Source organism: Oncorhynchus keta, unplaced genomic scaffold (assembly GCF_023373465.1).
Source record: "Oncorhynchus keta strain PuntledgeMale-10-30-2019 unplaced genomic scaffold, Oket_V2 Un_scaffold_29659_pilon_pilon, whole genome shotgun sequence".
NCBI classification, from domain to species: Eukaryota; Metazoa; Chordata; class Actinopteri; order Salmoniformes; family Salmonidae; genus Oncorhynchus; species Oncorhynchus keta.
The window spans coordinates 12,307-30,528 of NW_026290907.1; the positions used below are offsets into that span (position 1 = coordinate 12,307).

Sequence of the window (18,222 nt, forward strand, 5' to 3'; positions counted from 1 at the left end):
GCTGAAGGTGATGGAGTCAACATGGATAAACTCCTGAATTATATTGAGGAAAAGGCCTGAAGATATTTCCTCCACTCTATACCATATCTCCATCTTCTTTCACGTTATCTACACTAGCTACCGATCATTCAAATTTAGAGCGCAATACCACAGGCCCTTTTTAATGTATGCAGGCGCTGTATTGTTCATGTACACACGTAACCGAACTAATAGGCCACCCTGTCGGAGCCAGCCAGGTACCCTAGTGCTACAAAGGGATTGTCCAGGGGTGATGTGGGGTTGCTTCAAAGAAGGGAGAAAAGCAATAGAAAAGGGCGGAATGTAAAAAGTCAGCAAGAAAAGAAAATCTCTTTTGAAAGGGGACGTAATCTTTTGGAGGACTCCCGCGCGGAACCTAAATAATACATCTCAGGTTTTGATATAACTATTACTGCCTGTGAAGAGTCCTTTGATGTTAATTGAAACCACTGGGCAGCAATCTGCTTTATAGCACTGACAAATAGCAGTTTCCTAAGGCTTATCATTGACAGGGAAGGCACATACTTGCTCCATATGCTCATTCAATACAAATACTAATCAAAAACCACTCTCTTCTTTATGGATGCTGGATGCACCACAATATGCTTAAGGATAGTTACTGGCAGGAGGTTGTGGTGGGGAAATATGCCGTTTGCAATGCCTAAGAGTACCTTGAGTGAAGTTCACGTATGGTACTGGAGTCTGGACAACTCAGGATGCATATTGTTTGCAGTTTTTCCAGTCGTTTTTTCTTCCTGCCTTTCTTCTAGAAACCAAGGACAATTTGATAATGCAATAATAACGTGTAGGTGGCCCAATATAAACCTCCACAGAGGAAACATATCATTATTCACAAAGGAGCCTGTCTCTACTGAAGTATATTTGTGATTTTTTCAGACCAAATGATAGTTTGAGGCATGGGGAGACATAGGGAGAGCTGACTGCAGGGGCTTTAGGGTTGGTAGTTCTGGTTTTAATACAGACAGCACACAATGGTTTCTGTCTTCCTTCCTTTAATATGCTCAACTAACATTTCTGGCACAGCACTTTCCTCACCTTTGATTTCTACACAGATTTTTTATACATTCATTATATCACTAAAAAGAAGCCTTGTCAAAGGGGTCGTCCAGAGCTGATGCAATGTGCAATAACAGAGCATCGTGAGCATATCAGCCAGAGCATAGAAAGAAAAGAGGGATATACAGTATGATGAGGTACAGGAGTTCAAAGTTAGTTTTCAGTTTTTTCTACCACAGCTGAGAGTGTACAGTAATGCCCTTCCCCTGTGCTGAACCCTGTGAGATGGTCATCAGAGAAGAGGTGGGGAGTAGATAGCCTGATTGGCTACATGACAAATGACCGAGTATTGTTGGGAGGCTGTAAATGGTCTGTTTTACCATGAAGGACCTGAGCATTAGGATCAATTCCAATGCCCCCGATGTGCTGTTCCAGACAATCTGACAAATATGTGACACCCCTCCCCCCCCACACGCACACACACAATCTGACAAGGAAAAATGAGACGCGGAATCAGAGTTCCCTTCTGCTTGTCTTTGAAATGTTTTTCATCCAGAGATATGATTGACAGGGGTAGTATGTGAAAGGTAGTTTAACAGACATGAGGTTGATGGTGGAAAGACAGGGGTTTGGGACATTACAGTTAAAAGGGATATTTATAACATATATAACAAATGTTCTATCTATTAGCTCTGTCCTAAACCCTCCTATATGCCCCCATATGTTTATGTTCTAATATGCACGTGGATCCAGTTTTGTCAAAGTGTTTCCAAATATATTTATATATTTATAGAGAGAGGAAATGTAGGTTATAAATAGGAATCAAAAGGTCCGTTTTCTGCTTATTGCCAAAGGATGCCAGAGACACAAACACATTTGAAAGCAGGACAGCTTTTGAGCTTTTTACAAGACAGGTGAATGGAACATGTGTTAAATCAGTGTGCCCGGTTCACTTAGTTCAGCTCTACCATAAAAGGAAAGAGATTACAAAGGAAACTAATGAAGACACTGATCAAAGTCTGTAATGGTAATACAAAGCAGGTGTTTCCAACCTTGCAGCCCCCTGTGTGTGTGTGTGTGTGTGTGTGTGTGTGTGTGTGTGTGTGTGTGTGTGTGTGTGTGTGTGTGTGTGAAGCAGCGCATGTCTTTCACATATGCGCTGTCCTTGATAAGAATAACAGACAGAGCACATTTCAACACTATTCACAGGTATTTGGTTGAACCCATAGTAGAGGGCATTTTGTCTGCATGTGATACCATACATAAATGCTCCCATACTGTATACAGCATGTTTATGGTTTGCTTTCACAATTGGTGGTGAGTAGAACGTGATGTGTGTCTGTCTATGTCGAGGCAGCCAATACATTTCGCAGCAAAGCACCTGGATATGAGATACAAGAGTTGAAAGAGTCTTGGCAGTGTTGGAGTCTTGGAGTATGTTCAAAGCATGATTGCTATTTTTACACAAGTTACAAAACGCTGCTTTTGATTTAGGCTACACAAGATAAAACCCAAGCAGCAAAAAAAAAGAAAAAACTGCCCAAACCTTTTTCTATTTCTTATAAAATCTCATTGTAATTTATTGGCTAGGCCTATTCGAAAATATAAAAGTGACAATGTCACAACATGTGGAAATACATTTCATTGAAGTTTACCTTATTATTATTTCAGCTACTTTATACGTTTAAAATGGATCCACGTGCTGTATTATTTTGTGTTTTAAACCATTGTTTTGCCATGTTGAATTGCTAAAGTACTTGTTTGCATTATAGATTGAACGCGCTCATCGACATCAAAAGAGCAGCTGCGAGATTTACCATATTTATACAATTATGTCAACGCTATTTTAAGGATGGTATGGTTTACATATGATTTGAAGATCTAGTATTATTGTAGCTGCTGTGCGCACTACGCAGCAAGAATCCCCATCCGGCTGAGTCAAATTACGCTTGAACGTATTTCCTCTGTTCCGTGCTTCGGGATATGAAGTTTTCCATTTTCATTCGAAGCAAATGAATGCTAGATTGTGATCAGAAAGGTACTCTTTCATAACCCGTCTTTGTAACTAGATTATTATTACACGGCACCCGTTCATTTTATATGCTCTGTTTATTTAACAGAGCTATAAGTTGTATTGTAATTCTTCTGCTGGAACTACAACTACCAAGATGCGCTGCAGTGAACGCGGGTGTGTAAACACAACTCTAGGAAACATGAAACGGTCGGGTGGCAGTGAGAGCGAGAAGCGAAGAAAGGTATTCATAGCGTTATTCTCCCTTAGCTCTGGCAAATACACAGTGGACTCGTTCTCTCAGAACTTTATGTTCCAAATGCGGTGATGCTTGGGTCATTTTGAAGGCTGGAAAGTTGCAGTTGTCTATGTAGCTACACATCAGCCTGCATGATTTCTGGCTTTATTGTGGTTTCCTCTTCATTCACCTACAATGGAGCATCGCTGTTATTAACAGCTTTATCGTTACAGATAGGCCTACACTGTTTTTGCTTTCAGTATTACAGTTTAGACATGGGTGTAGACTGTGCTACAATACACTGATTGGATCGCTATGAAGGCTTGAATATTTATTTAGACAGGTTGCATGGTAAAAGTCCCCTATATTTTAGATTTTCAAGTCATACTCCCTCAAAATCAGAATAATCTTACTCCAAAATTGTATGGGGGGACGTGAGTGACTGCAGTGTGTTCTTAAACTATCCTGTGCGTTGGAGGAGAGCAGCTTCTGGCTGTGTGCGAGTGGTACAATTCTATTGCAGGTAATAATTATAGGCTCATCTCTGAAACGCAAAGGACTATGATGGCTGCTGGATTGTCCTGGGATGCTGTTCAAAACAAAGAATAGTAACGACATTGACTGGCGTTTGTGTAAAAATCTGATTGAGAATGAAATAGTTGATCAAAGTAAAGGTGTGACATTTTGGGCATACCCAGGCTTTAACTTGGCCAGGTCGCAGTTGTAAATGAGAACTTGTTCTCAACTAGCCTACCTGGTTAAATACAGGTGGAACAAAATAATACAAAAAAATAGTAGGTAGCAGACCCCACTGCCAAAGAGGCCTGCTGTGATTAGTGGTGGTGTGTTCTGGTCTGGATGTGCTGTGTTTGTGGGTTGTGTAATTAGATGGAGAGAAATAGCAGGAAAGTAAAGGCTGTTCTGTTCTCCAAACCTCCCTAGCTACCCCTACTGCTGGGCCCATGCAGTCTGCTCAGGCTCATCCAGACCTCCTTAGCTACCCCTACTGCTGGGCCCATGCAGACTGCTCTGCTCAGGCTCATCCAGACCTCCTTAGCTACCCCTACTGCTGGGCCCATGCAGACTGCTCTGCTCAGGCTCATCCAGACCTCCTTAGCTACCCCTACTGCTGGGCCCATGCAGACTGCTCTGCTCAGGCTCACCCAGACCTCCTTAGCTACCCCTACTGCTGGGCCCATGCAGACTGCTCTGCTCAGGCTCATCCAGACCTCCTTAGCTACCCCTACTGCTGGGCCCATGCAGACTGCTCTGCTCAGGCTCATGCAGACTTCCTTAGCTACCCCTACTGCTGGGCCCATGCAGACTGCTCTGCTCAGGCTCATCCAGACTTCCTTAGCTACCCCTACTGCTGGGCCCATGCAGACTGCTCTGCTCAGGCTCATCCAGACCTCCTTAGCTACCCCTACTGCTGGGCCCATGCAGACTGCTCTGCTCAAGTTCATCCAGACCTGCGTTCAAATACTATTCAAAATGGTTTCAAACACTTTATCTGTGATTGAGCTTGACTGGCTTACTGGACCAATATAACAGTCCTAACACTGCAAGCCCCACCCATCTGGCACTCTAGGTAGGCTAGAGCAATCACTAAAAGTTTTTGAACGATTTCAAATAGTATTTGAACCCCGGTCTGCTCTCTCCAAGTCAGTCAGTCCCAGCAGCTCCCAGCCTTTGCCGTGCCACAGTCTGCCATGGCACATGTGTTTGGATCATGTCTGACAGCACAGAAACTATGTAGGACGTGGTTCCTCCTGTTTATGAAGAGCTGAGAGAGCCGCCATGGTGACCAGACGAGAGCGAGAACGCTTTCCAGCTGGCCCCCAGGTGGGTGTAGGCAGCATAGAGCAGACACACACACAGACACAGACACAGAGAGAGCAGACTCAGACCTAGCTAATGGTTTTGCTTCCTCTTTTAGACAAATAATAAAAGGATGATTGAGGAATGAGGATGGGGTATTGTAATGGTAAAATGACTGGAAAACCACAGAACAGACCCAAGTTAGAAGAGCTGCATTAATCCCAGTGGCTTGTTATAGGGCAGGGAAACAGTGCAGTGGTTCAGTTTATCATGATATGTAATAACTGGGGATTTGGGGATATGACTGTAGTCTCATAAGTGAGTGTGTTTGCAGTTAGACTCAATCAGTGAGTTGTTTCCCCCTGTCATTTTGCTAGTTTAGTGAAGGCAAGCTATTTATCATGAAGGCCTACTGAACATAACTCCCAACCTGTTTTAAAAAGGCAGACTCTCAATTTAACCACATACAATACAATGTGCAGGACAATAATGGCTTACCCATGTTTCTGAGAGCAGCACTGCCTCATGTTTGTCTGTCTCATCAACTAAAAAGCCGTAACTAATAGGCCTACTTGTAATATACTGTGATCAATAGCATGTTTTTTCACAAATGCCAGCAGGTTATTGTAAAGGAAATTCATGGTTTGAAACATGTCTATTATTTTAGAAATAAAGGTATATGGATTTTTATATACATGTCCTGTGTAAACTGAATATAAATGTAAATGACCTACTTTCTTGACGTTCTCTTTGACGATAGCTGCTGTCTATGTGATGACGTGTATAAAGTGTTGATGAAAAAGTGGAAATGTATTTCCGAATAATGTCAGGCTAAGTAATGACCACATAGGGTCACCAGATGTGCTGAGGTCCTGGCTGAGCCCAGAACATCGCTCAGATCAGCCTCATTGGTTCCCTCTGGTTGTGGCAGCTAGTGCAAGCTGTTTAGGGTATTTCATTCCTCAACACTCATTAAAATGTTTTGTGTTTCCCTTGGCAATTCTGTTAAATGTTCAACTAGAGAGGTAAAAGCTGATTATGTGTCCACACATCCAGACATGGTTAATCAACCCCCCACAAAATGTTACCCAGTGAATTAGTGTTAAGGTAACGATTTATGGCGACTAATGCCGGGTGTGCTGTCATGTCGGCTCTGGTTGTTTTAGCAAGAGGGGGTGTCACATTCAGCACATTCAGCACCTTTCCCCTGCCCCGCTGCCCCCCCCTCTTACCCACCACTAACACACTGCTAGTTCTATTAATGAGCCAATAATGGAAAAATAGTGTTGGGAGCTGACATAAAACACACTTAGGAATACGTAAGGAGCACTAGGAGCCGGGCAGGGAACATTGAAGTAGGCTGCTGGAGATTTACATCCGGGCCTGGGGAAGGAGGACGAGAGAGAGAGAGAGGATATTTCTCCACTCCTCACTGCATGGCTCTCCCTCCCTGACTCAGACCCCCTCCAGCACGACCCGGTCTGTCCTGCTGAAAAAAAGGTTCCCTGGTAAAATAGGTATTTTGCTGTGGCTGATAATAGTACCATTACACTAATGGAGAGATCTGATGAAGGCACAGCCAGACATAAGGCCTGCTTTATTACCAGAGGGGGCCATTTCCTCCCTGCATTCCTAATGGCCTGAGTGTATCACCCTGTATTGATCAGGCCATCATGCTGCTAATCCAACACAGAATTACTTATCGCTGTTGAGGTGTCGATCCGGCTCCTGACTTGGCCCCCTGGAGCCCCCCAGCCCTCGGCCTCTTGTGACTGCATGGGGACCGGCACTAACCCACCGTGGAGGCTGTTTATCCAGCTGTTGATTTAGGGCCGAGCAGGGATGATGACCGGGAGGTCTTCATTGGTTGGATGGTGTTGTCCTGGGTAATTGAGCTGTGCTGTAAATAAGAGCAGGCAGCTCCATCCAGATCCTCTATCTAGTGTCATCAGCACCACTGTCTCTTCACCATGAGGGAGACAGAGAGCTGGAGCCCAGTACTGCTGCTCCTGATGATGATGATGATGGTCTGGCCTGATTACAGACTCATGTCCCCTCTTTCATACGTCTTAACCACTGACAGCTAGGGCCTTCGTGCTTGAGGTGGCTGGAGATGAAATGCAGAGGATTTGTTTCAACAATATCCTCTCTAGCCCAGTGATACAGTCAAAACAGAGCTAGGCTACATGTAGAATTGAAACAATATGTGTGTTATTGACTATGAGTATGATTGAGAATGCTGCTGATCTATGCTAATACCATTACAAATTGAAAGGAGGTCAGGTAGCACAGAACGACCTACTCAAGGCTTGTGACCTGTCATATCCTTGTTGCCCCTCAGTAACTTGGCCCTTCTTAACCATTAGACTCCTCAGGCAATGGAAGGTATGGCATTTCCATGTCAGCATATCGCCTCTGCCCTCCCCAACCGGGCGTCACCTCTGGCCTCAGCTAATCAAAGAGTTTACCTTCAGGGGAGCATTTATCCACTCTTCATTAGGGACCATTCCTGTAGCCATAAAGATGTATTTATGTATCTGCTGTCGCACAGGGCCGGCTAGGGAAACTAGGTATCGATCGGGATATTTACTCATTTATTTCTGCTTGGGCCATCAATATTGTGCAAACATCTGTCCATGCAAGTGGGCTTGACCTCAGCCCCAGACTCTGTTTTTAGTCCCATTGGAGTTCAATGATATACTATTCTGAAAAGTAAATCAATGAATGAATATGAAGTTTTGTGTGTAATGTAGTGCCTGTGCGGTGGGGTGGCAGTGGGCCCAGGGCCCCGGGTAGTTCATTGATCCGATATGAGAACGACGAGGAGGGTTGATTAGTCTGTGGCTATAAGCCCCCCTCTACCTCTTTATACCTTGTCTTAGTTATTGGGGCTTAGCCTGGATATATCTGGACTGTGTTTGTGTTGTTTACAGATCAGCTTGGTAAACCCAACCCAACACTACAGCCTTTAAGCCACATGCCTGGCAGTGGCAATGTGTCAGTGATGGAAGAAGGACTTGGGTTGCTATTGTTTTTTCCATTGTTTTTGCCAGCTACAGGGTTTCTTTGATCTCTTGGCAACAAAGAGCAAATTTATAGCACATTTTATTTGCAGTAATGGCACAGCTATCGTACCCTTTTCTGGGAGTTAGATACACTACTAACTGTTTATATCTGAAATATGGGTTCTCAGTAAGTCGTCCTACATCCCTGTCAACAGCTACACAGTGGTGCAGTATATAATATGGCTCTTCATGTGTAGTGATCTAGATGTGTGTCTGCATTCAGATCTCTTCTCTTATCCTGACCCCCTTTTATAGTGGTCTGCTTTAAATGTAGGACAATTTAAAGGTTCATGATGTCTACATTTGGTTTGCATCTGGGAGGATATCAACTTTTACAGCCCGGCCTGGCTGCTCTCTCTGTGGTGTCTCAGGTCCCATGTCTACAGCCGCCCCTAGCTGCCAGGGCCCACGGACATGTATGTGTTTAAGAGCATCTGTGATCCTACTAAACATCCAGAGGGAAAAACCAGCTTGAGGATTTATCCCAAATGCCACCCTATTCCCTATATAGTGCATTACTTTTGACCATGGCCCTGATAAAAAGTAGTGCGCTATGTACGGAATAGGGTGCCATTTTGGATGCACTCTGGGATATAGCCTAGGTTCCTCTCCTGATGTTAGCCATCACAGCAGCCATATGATAGATGACACTTCACACAGCATGTCCATCCACACGGTTTGGCTAAAGGGCTTGGGGTTTTAGTGTATGTTGAAAACACTAAGGATGAACATATTACAGGGGATGCTATGTTCAACTCATCCGGCAGATGAACAAAGATTTAGTGTCTTCTACAGAGTAACTTTATTCATACTTTATTACTATTGACAAATGGTCCATTTATTCAGGATTTTCTTTGAAGTAATACCTAACTGGATTGTCACCAGAAATCGGCCTAGTTGCTCAGTTTCAGAAGTCAAATTTACCACCAGTCCCAGGTTTTGTTCTGAGCAGGCTGTTAGCTGGTTAGCTGTGGGCGACCCTCTCCGTTGACTGATCCCATGTCATCATCAGCTCTACCTAGCAGTTCATATTAGCAGTGACATATTATTGCTGATGTCTTCGTATTTTCCCAAACGAGCTGCTGTGACAATGGATCATCTCAGCTGTCAGAGTCAATGAGTTTACGTTCAGTGTGACCCAGAGTTCATCAGTCACACAGAGCCCTATCACCATATATACATGGAGTAATCAATCTGATCAATAGGTGGTGTGTGTGTGTGGCTGTGGTGGGGCCGTACTAAATAAACATGGGAATGACCCGCTCACCTCAGACAGAGGGCACTCAGGGGGGTTCATTAGCCACTCAAGGCTTCAATCTAGGGAGGTCATTATTTTCATTTGAATCTGTACGTATGTATGGAGGGGGGGGGGACACACTGTGGAGAGAGACAGAGACAGAGAGAGAGGGAGAGGACGAGAAGACTGTTGCAGAAGTCCTCTAATTTAATCTAATTTTCCTAATGCCATCTGTCACAAGGACAGTGACTAGACAACACTTGAGGTGCAGTCTCTTCTTTCAAGGCTGTCTTTGGCGTTCATCATGTAGGTTAACTTTCTTTTGCTCTTGGTCCTATAGCAGTAAAGCTAGCCTACCTATTGTAGCTCTCAGAAGGCCTGCTCTCCCTATGAATCCACCTGCTCCATTTATATTACAGGGCTGGTGGTGTTGCTGTTTATTTGTGAATTTATTTTCCTTTGTAATGACTCACCTTTCCAATAAAGCTGAGCTACCTAGCAGTTAGCTAACGTTAGACTTGGCCAACATCTGCTTCTGATGACTGCTTCAATAGCCTCCATTCACAAAAACTGCAGGAGGCCACTTTCATAAGGCCCTGTAAATTGTAACTGTTAATTTGTACATCATAAGATATTTTCCATAAACGTGTGTAATGAAAGTACCTGGCATGTAGTACTGGTGTACACTGCCCAGGGGAGACTGAGGAGGGAGACTGAGGAGGGAGACTGAGGAGGGAGACTGAGGAGGGAGACTGAGGAGGGAGAAGGATGGTAGTGCCCCCCTGCCCCTATCACTGGAGCCTAGTGTAACCTAGCCAGCTGGAGTGCCTTGCCTCTACCTTGCCTTACCCACCAACCACCATTCATAAAATATCTTTCTCTACCTGACGTCAGATATTAAGGGCTTATTTCATTTTAAAATAAGCCAAGACCATTTGATGGATCATTTCTTTGGATATTCCATGATACCTGTTGATGCCAGCCAGGTAGCCTCTTCATCTTTCAGTGATTCTCTCTCAGCCTGTGTTTTTGTTCATGAGCCCAGCTAACTTTAGTCATGCATATGCTATGTTAGAGAAGGGGTCAACAGTTTAATTGGCATGCTGTCAGGCAGGCGTTGCCTTCTGTGGTGTAGTGCCGCCACTCTGTTTTATGTGTGTGTACTGTGTGTGTTCTGTGTGCGTTCTGTGTGGGGTAGTGATGGTAATAGGGGTGTGGAGGAGGGGTGTTGTCAGGACTCGGAGAGCATTCCTTCTTTGCATGTTCTCCATGAGACAGGTGCTCCTCAGCGTGCGCTGGTGCATGACAGTTGCCTTTCATTGCTGTCTTCTCTGCGCTTAACCTCTGACCAGAATCCCCCTCCATCCTCTCTCCGCCCCCCACGCTCACTCTAACGTGCAGCGTTCTTGGCCCATTCTGAGTGACAGACTTTGGTGCGAGCGGATGGCGAGGAGGTGCCGTGTGTGTGTGCGTGTGCGTGTGCGTGCGTGCGTGCGTGGTACTTGTCATAAGTCCACCACTGTCAGGCCCCAACACTGCCTAGCTGCCTGCCTGCCTCTCCATCCAGGTACCATCCCATCACCAACCAGCCAGACCTCAACCTTTTGTTCAACAGTCCATAATTCTTCCCACCGGTGCTGTCAACCACATGATCATACGTGCATAAAGAAGAGAGCCCCCTGACGGCATCTCACCCCCCTCTCCTCTCTTCTTCTCCTCTCTTCCCATCATAATATAGGCAGATTTCCCTTCCTCTCCTGTTCCTGTCTCTGTGTATTCAGATGAGGCTGACTGGGGGGCAGCAGGTCAGATCCACTTGCCTGGGTAAGGGCCTGAAGTCAGGGTTGTCTCCTGTGAGATGGAGAGAGAGGGAGGTGGGAGGAGAGGGAGGTGGAGGGAGAGAGGTTGTGTCAGTGCTGTTTTGGGCTGTGTGTGTGTTTATCAAGGTAGCTAGGGGTGTGTTGTGTGTGTTCAGTTGTCAGCCCTAGTGTCATGCGTGCCCTGGCCCTGTAATGTCGAGGGCAGCCACTGTCATTTGTCTCAGGACTGCTGAAGTGGAGGAGTCACACAGGCGTACAGCCTGAACACTGAGGCTCAGCAGTGGCTGAGATGCCATCTATTAGCCTTGTATTCTGCCACAATAGTCTTACCATTTTATTTGTGGTTTGATCAGTTATGTTTCTGTTTGGTTTTGATAATCTGTGGAGTTTTTGGTTGGATTAGTCCTCTTCTGTAGCTCATCAGTTTAGTCTAGGTGTTCTCTTTGTGTTCTGCCCAAGAAAACTTCTATTCCTATCGCAATAAACAACTGTTTCTACATGTGTATGTGTGTGTGTGTTTGGCCTACTTGTGTGAGTGACAGTGGCACCCATTCCGTATGTAAAAATGGTGATATAGAGCTTTGCAAAGTTGTTGTTTCCAGGATCACCAGTAAAGCATATCATATGACTGGGAGTGTTATCCACCAACACACACACAGAGAGAGAGAGGCTCATTGTGATGTGAGTGGACCTTCTTAAACACATTGTCATATAGAACGGTAGGGATGGACTGGGATGTAAATGCAGTGACAGTCTAGTGTCATGCCTGACTGACGCCGCGTGTGGATTGTATTAATCTAAGTGACTGATTCTCCAGCATGCGACCGCTACCCTGTCCCTAACTCCTCAGGAACAGACAGCCTCTGTCGAGTTATCGCTATTTGTAAGTCCTTCCACTGCACTGGGATGACAATAGGGATTAGTGCCAAGGTTCTTTAAACTGTTTTTTTGGGGGGAGAGGGGGAAAGCTTTCTTATCAGCGGCTACAGGATGCTGCTGCAACCACTTTTCCTTGACTGTCAATTAAAGAAGGGATCATTCACTTCAAGGGTATAAATGTTCTAACACTGGTATTAGGATGGGAAGCTAAGTCTCTGACAGATGTTCTAACTTTAATTCTCTGCTTGTTTTTGTGTCCTTTAATTAATTTATGTATCGTTCTATTCAGAGGTTTTCTATTTTTTTCTATTTGTGGTAATCTCCGTTGCCATGGTAGTTGCAAAGACGGATTCCGGCTTGTCACTCTGCAGTGTTCTTAGGAGGTTCAATCGGCTAATGTATTCAATATCAACATAAATGAAAAGTAAACAGTATCTAATGGAGCGTGTGTTCCTATACCAACTCCACTGCCTGCTGTCTTCTCTTCTCTCATTCTGGAGGGGAGGAGGGGAGGTGTCTGTCTCTGATTTGGTGCTTTTAAAGAAAAAGACCCACTATTGAAAGTGTTTGCAGAAACCAAAAAGGGGTGCAGCTTGTAGGCAAACAACAGAAACTAGTTTACTACTAGAGTGTTTAGCTGGAGTAGTTGTTCTAGTGATCAGCTGTGTTAGTGTGTATAGTGCTGACGGTGGTGAAGAGAAGTGAAGTCCCTGTGTTGTATAGCAGAGACCTGGAGCTGTCTGTCACCAGGGGACTCCTCACTATGGGCAGCCGGAGAGAGATGGAGAATGCTGCTAATGGGCAAACTCTCCTCCGTCTCCCCCCTCTCCCTCTGACAGCTCCTTCCTTTTGTTCTCCCTGCTCCTTCCCTCTGTCCCCCCCCCCCTCCTCTCGCTCTCTGCCGGGGATTTGTGACAAGTTTTAGCAGACTGATCAAACGCGGCGGTGACACCTGATTAGGATATAGAGCATGTTTACAGTAGCGCGTGCCGAGCGAGGACCCCCAGACAACAAGGGAGACTGACTTCAACCCTAACTAATTAAATCTCCACCTGGGATCCCATCTGTGACAGCCAGCGATGTAGCCATGCCTCCACTGACTGACTGGAGACTCATGGTTGTTGTATTTATTCATGTCATTCCATACTTCACTGTGACATTTATGGAGACGGACTGCACTGAATTCTATGTGTGTGTGTGTGTGTGTGTGTGTGTGTGTGTGTGTGTGTGTGTGTGTGTGTGTGTGTGTGTGTGTGTGTGTGTGTGTGTGTGTGTGTGTGTGTGTGATGTGCTGGTTTATGTGCTGGTTTATGTCACCATCATAGTGGTTTTGGTGATGACTCTAGCAGTTTCTCCTACATCTCTAGGTGGCAGTGTTGAGCAGTGGTTAGAGAGGTGGACGTCTGTCTGACCTCACACTAGATAGAACAAAACTCTGGTTGTGTCCCAAATGGCACCCTATAGTGCACTACTTTCGACCAGGGACCACAGAGCTCTGGTCAGAGGTAGTGCACTACTTAGGAAGTCGGGGGTTCCGTTTGGTGTGTTGTTTTGGTGGGTAAGAGTAAATATACTGAACTCTGTTCCCTGGCTATTTCACTTTAGTGATTAGTGGTTGGAATGGGTGTTATCTTTTGTAAGTTACTTTAGTCAGACCCTGTTTAGGGATTGCTGAGTATATTGTGAACACATTGCAAAAAAATTAAAGTGTGTGTGTGTCTAAATCAGTGTTAGTGTAAAGGCCATATCCAGATGGTGATTGGTACATCAGTCACCTAGTAGCAGCAGAGACGGGCCTGTAATTTGTGGCTTTCTCTCCTCTCTCTGCCCCAACCTCTCTCTCCCACCCCTCTCTCTCCCCCACCCACTTGGACCTGACTGGACTGCTGGTCATGCTGTATTACATAGGTTAGATGAAGTAATTATTTCTAGGCCAGTGACTACAAGCCAGATTAATAGTTTTTGAAGCGGCCATAATGGAGGTCTGACCCTGGGGGACATCAGCATTATTTCAGGCTCACCTCCACTCTCACCTCCACTCTCATCTCTCTCACCTCTGGGCACGGGGAGGGCTGTGATTTCTAGCTCCACTAATGATAGGAGGGGATGGCCCATAGCTACTAAACACAGTCATAGACACATCTGTTTCTCCATCACAACAAACACAGCGTAGCAGCCAGGACCAACAGCAGGGCTAGAAAAAATGACCATACTACTGGAGATTGAATTAGAGAGAGATCGAGAGAGATGGAGAGAGCGAGAGAGATGGAGAGAGCGAGAGAGATGGAGAGAGCGAGAGAGATGGAGAGAGCGAGAGAGATGGAGAGAGCGAGAGCTAATGGAGAGAGAGGGCTAGAGAGGTAGATGGAGAGCGACAGAGAGGTAGATAGAGAGGTGGAGAGAGCGAGAGAGGTGGAGAGAGCGAGAGAGAGAGGTGGAGGTGGAGAGAGCGAGAGAGATGGAGAGAGCGAGACAGATGGAGAGAGCGAGACAGATGGAGAGAGCGAGACAGATGGAGAGAGCGAGAGAGATGGAGAGAGCGAGACAGATGGAGAGAGCGAGACAGATGGAGAGAGAGGGCTAGAGAGGTAGATGGAGAGCGAGAGAGAGGTAGATGGAGAGCGAGGTAGATAGAGAGGTGGAGAGCTAGAGAGCGAAAGAGAGAGATGGATAGGTAGATGGAGAGAGAGATGGAGAGAGCACACTCTGGACAAGTATTGGTTTTGGAGAGAGTACAGGTCAGTAACACCATATGATGTCAACTATATACAGTAAATACGTCCCACATCATCATTTTACACAATTATCGTCCACGTCAACATCCATGGCTCCCTTGATGTTGACGTGATTGTAACCTTTGGATAACCTGAAATCATAACAGTTGGATAAAGTTATTTTTTATTTGGCAAATTGACTTGCACGTTCTTGCAAAGTAGGTTAGTGGTATTGGGTCCCTAGTCAAATTTTTGGCATTGGTGGCAGTAGATCTTTCTTAGCGTTGACCATGTTGGACTGGTGCCATAGGTAGCTAGGCCTGTGACAGGGCTGTCTCAGTCCAGATGGGTCCTCCTCTCTGGGCTGTTTTCTGGGGCAGACCCCCTCTCCTCTGGAGCCTGGAGGACCGTCACTTGACTGGATGAGCCACATAGTTTTCACTAGGTGGCACTTGGACATCACCATATGGGATGCTCGCTCGCCTCCCTCCCTCCCTCCCTCCCCTCTGTGCTAAGTACACTTCAGATGTGAAGAGTGTTTTATTTGGATTGCAGGAGGCCAGTGTGTAATGTATTCACCTCCATCTCTGCCAGATGTTAAATGCCCCAGAACATGATCTCCTCAGGCTCCGCCCTGTTAACCTCTCTGATTGGCTCTAATAATTAGCAGGAGTGTGAACAGTAACCACGGCGATATCCCCCTCTTCCCTCAGACCATTGTGGGTGGAGGTGGTGGGGGAAGTTGGGAACAGCCAACATCTTCTAGTATGTGACCGAGTCCCATTTTACTTTCTATCTCAGGCTAGGCTAAATGAGTTGGGTCTGACCCACACTGGCACGAGCTCATCAGCACCAACCATGCCCCTGGAGCTCGTCAGCACCAACCATGCCCCTGGAGCTCGTCAGCACCAACCATGCCCCTGGAGCTCGTCAGCACCAACCATGCCCCTGAAGCTCGTCAGCACCAACCATGCCCCTGGAGCTCGTCAGCACCAACCATGCCCCTGGAGCTCGTCAGCACCAACCATGCCCCTGGAGCTCGTCAGCACCAACCATGCCCCTGGAGCTCGTCAGCACCAACCATTCCCCTGTAGCTCGTCAGCACCAACCATGCCCCTGGAGCTCGTCAGCACCAACCATGCCCCTGGAGCTCGTCAGCACCAACCATTCCCCTGGAGCTCGTCAGCACCAACCATGCCCCTGGAGCTCGTCAGCACCAACCATTCCCCTGGAGCTCGTCAGCACCAACCATTCCCCTGGAGCTCGTCAGCACCAACCATTCCCCCGGAGCTCGTCAGCACCAACCATTCCCCCGGAGCTCGTCAGCACCAACCATGCCCCTGGAGCTCGTCAGCACCAACCATGCCCCTGGAGCTCGTCAGCACCAACCATTCCCCTGGAGCTCGTCAGCACCAACCATGCCCCTGGAGCTCGTCAGCACCAACCATGCCCCTGGAGCTCGTCAGCACCAACCATGCCCCTGGAGCTCGTCAGCACCAACCATGCCCCTGGAGCTCGTCAGCACCAACCATGCCCCTGGATCAGCACCAACCATGCCCCTGGTCAGCACCAACCATGCCCCTGGAGCTCATCAGCACCAACCATTCCCCTGGAGCTCATCAGCACCAACCATTCACCTGGAGCTCATCAGCACCAACCATTCCCCTGGAGCTCATCAGTACCAACCATTCACCTGGAGCTCATCAGTACCAACCATTCACCTGGAGCTCGTCAGCACCAACCATTCACCTGGACCTCATCAGCACCAACCATTCCCCTGGAGCTCGTCAGCACCAACCATTCACCTGGAGCTTGTCAGCACCAACCATTACCCTGGAGCTCATCAGTACCAACCATTCACCTGGAGCTCATCAGTACCAACCATTCACCTGGAGCTCACCAGTACCAACCATTCCCCTGGAGCTTACCAGCACCAACCATGCCCCTGAAGCTCGTCAGCACCAACCATGCCCTTGGAGCTCGTCAGCACCAACCATGCCCCTGGAGCTCGTCAGCACCAACCATGCCCCTGGAGCTCGTCAGCACCAACCATTCACCTGGAGCTCATCAGCACCAACCATTCCCCTGGAGCTCATCAGCACCAACCATTCCCCTGGAGCTCATCAGCACCAACCATTCCCCTGGAGCTCATCAGCACCAACCATTCCCCTGGAGCTCATCAGTACCAACCATTCACCTGGAGCTCATCAGCACCAACCATTCACCTGGAGCTCACCAGTACCAACCATTCACCTGGAGCTCATCAGCACCAACCATTCCCCTGGAGCTCATCAGTACCAACCATTCACCTGGAGCTCATCAGCACCAACCATTCACCTGGAGCTCATCAGCACCAACCATTCACCTGGAGCTCATCAGCACCAACCATTCACCTGGAGCTCATCAGTACCAACCATTCCCCTGGAGCTCATCAGTACCAACCATTCCCCTGGAGCTCATCAGCACCAACCATTCCCCTGGAGCTCATCAGTACCAACCATTCCCCTGGAGCTCATCAGCACCAACCATTCCCCTGGAGCTCATCAGTACCAACCATTCCCCTGGAGCTCATCAGTACCAACCATTCCCCTGGAGCTCATCAGTACCAACCATTCCCCTGGAGCTCATCAGTACCAACCATTCCCCTGGAGCTCATCAGTACCAACCATTCCCCTGGAGCTCATCAGTACCAACCATTCCCCTGGAGCTCATCAGCACCAACCATTCCCCTGGAGCTCACCAGTACCAACCATTCCCCTGGAGCTCACCAGTACCAACCATTCCCCTGGAGCTCATCAGTACCAACCATTCCCCTGGAGCTCACCAGTACCAACCATTCCCCTGGAGCTCATCAGTACCAACCATTCCCCTGGAGCTCACCAGTACCAACCATTCCCCTGGAGCTCATCAGTACCAACCATTCACCTGGAGCTCATCAGTACCAACCATTCCCCTGGAGCTCATCAGTACCAACCATTCACCTGGAGCTCATCAGTACCAACCATTCCCCTGGAGCTCATCAGTACCAACCATTCCCCTGGAGCTCACCAGTACCAACCATTCCCCTGGAGCTCACCAGTACCAACCATTCCCCTGGAGCTCATCAGTACCAACCATTCACCTGGAGCTCATCAGTACCAACCATTCCCCTGGAGCTCATCGGTACCAACCATTCACCTGGAGCTCATCGGTACCAACCATTCCCCTGGAGCTCATCAGTACCAACCATTCCCCTGGAGCTCACCAGTACCAACCATTCCCCTGGAGCTCATCAGTACCAACCATTCCCCTGGAGCTCACCAGTACCAACCATTCCCCTGGAGCTCACCAGTACCAACCATTCCCCTGGAGCTCACCAGTACCAACCATTCCCCTGGAGCTCATCAGTACCAACCATTCCCCTGG

General features: G+C 47.2%; 1 protein-coding gene across 2 annotated transcripts in view; it reads left to right on the plus strand.

Moving 5' to 3' along the window:
• The first annotated feature begins 3,035 nt into the window (after positions 1 to 3,035).
• The window catches only part of LOC127928541 (alpha-ketoglutarate-dependent dioxygenase FTO-like), a 124,613-nt gene continuing 109,426 nt past the window's right edge, over positions 3,036 to 18,222 (plus strand). For both annotated transcript variants that reach the window (XM_052515581.1, XM_052515582.1), the window contains exon 1: positions 3,036 to 3,290. In XM_052515581.1, the coding sequence (XP_052371541.1) occupies positions 3,204 to 3,290 (87 nt within the window). In that variant the 5' untranslated portion in view covers positions 3,036 to 3,203. The remainder of the gene's footprint in view (positions 3,291 to 18,222) is intronic.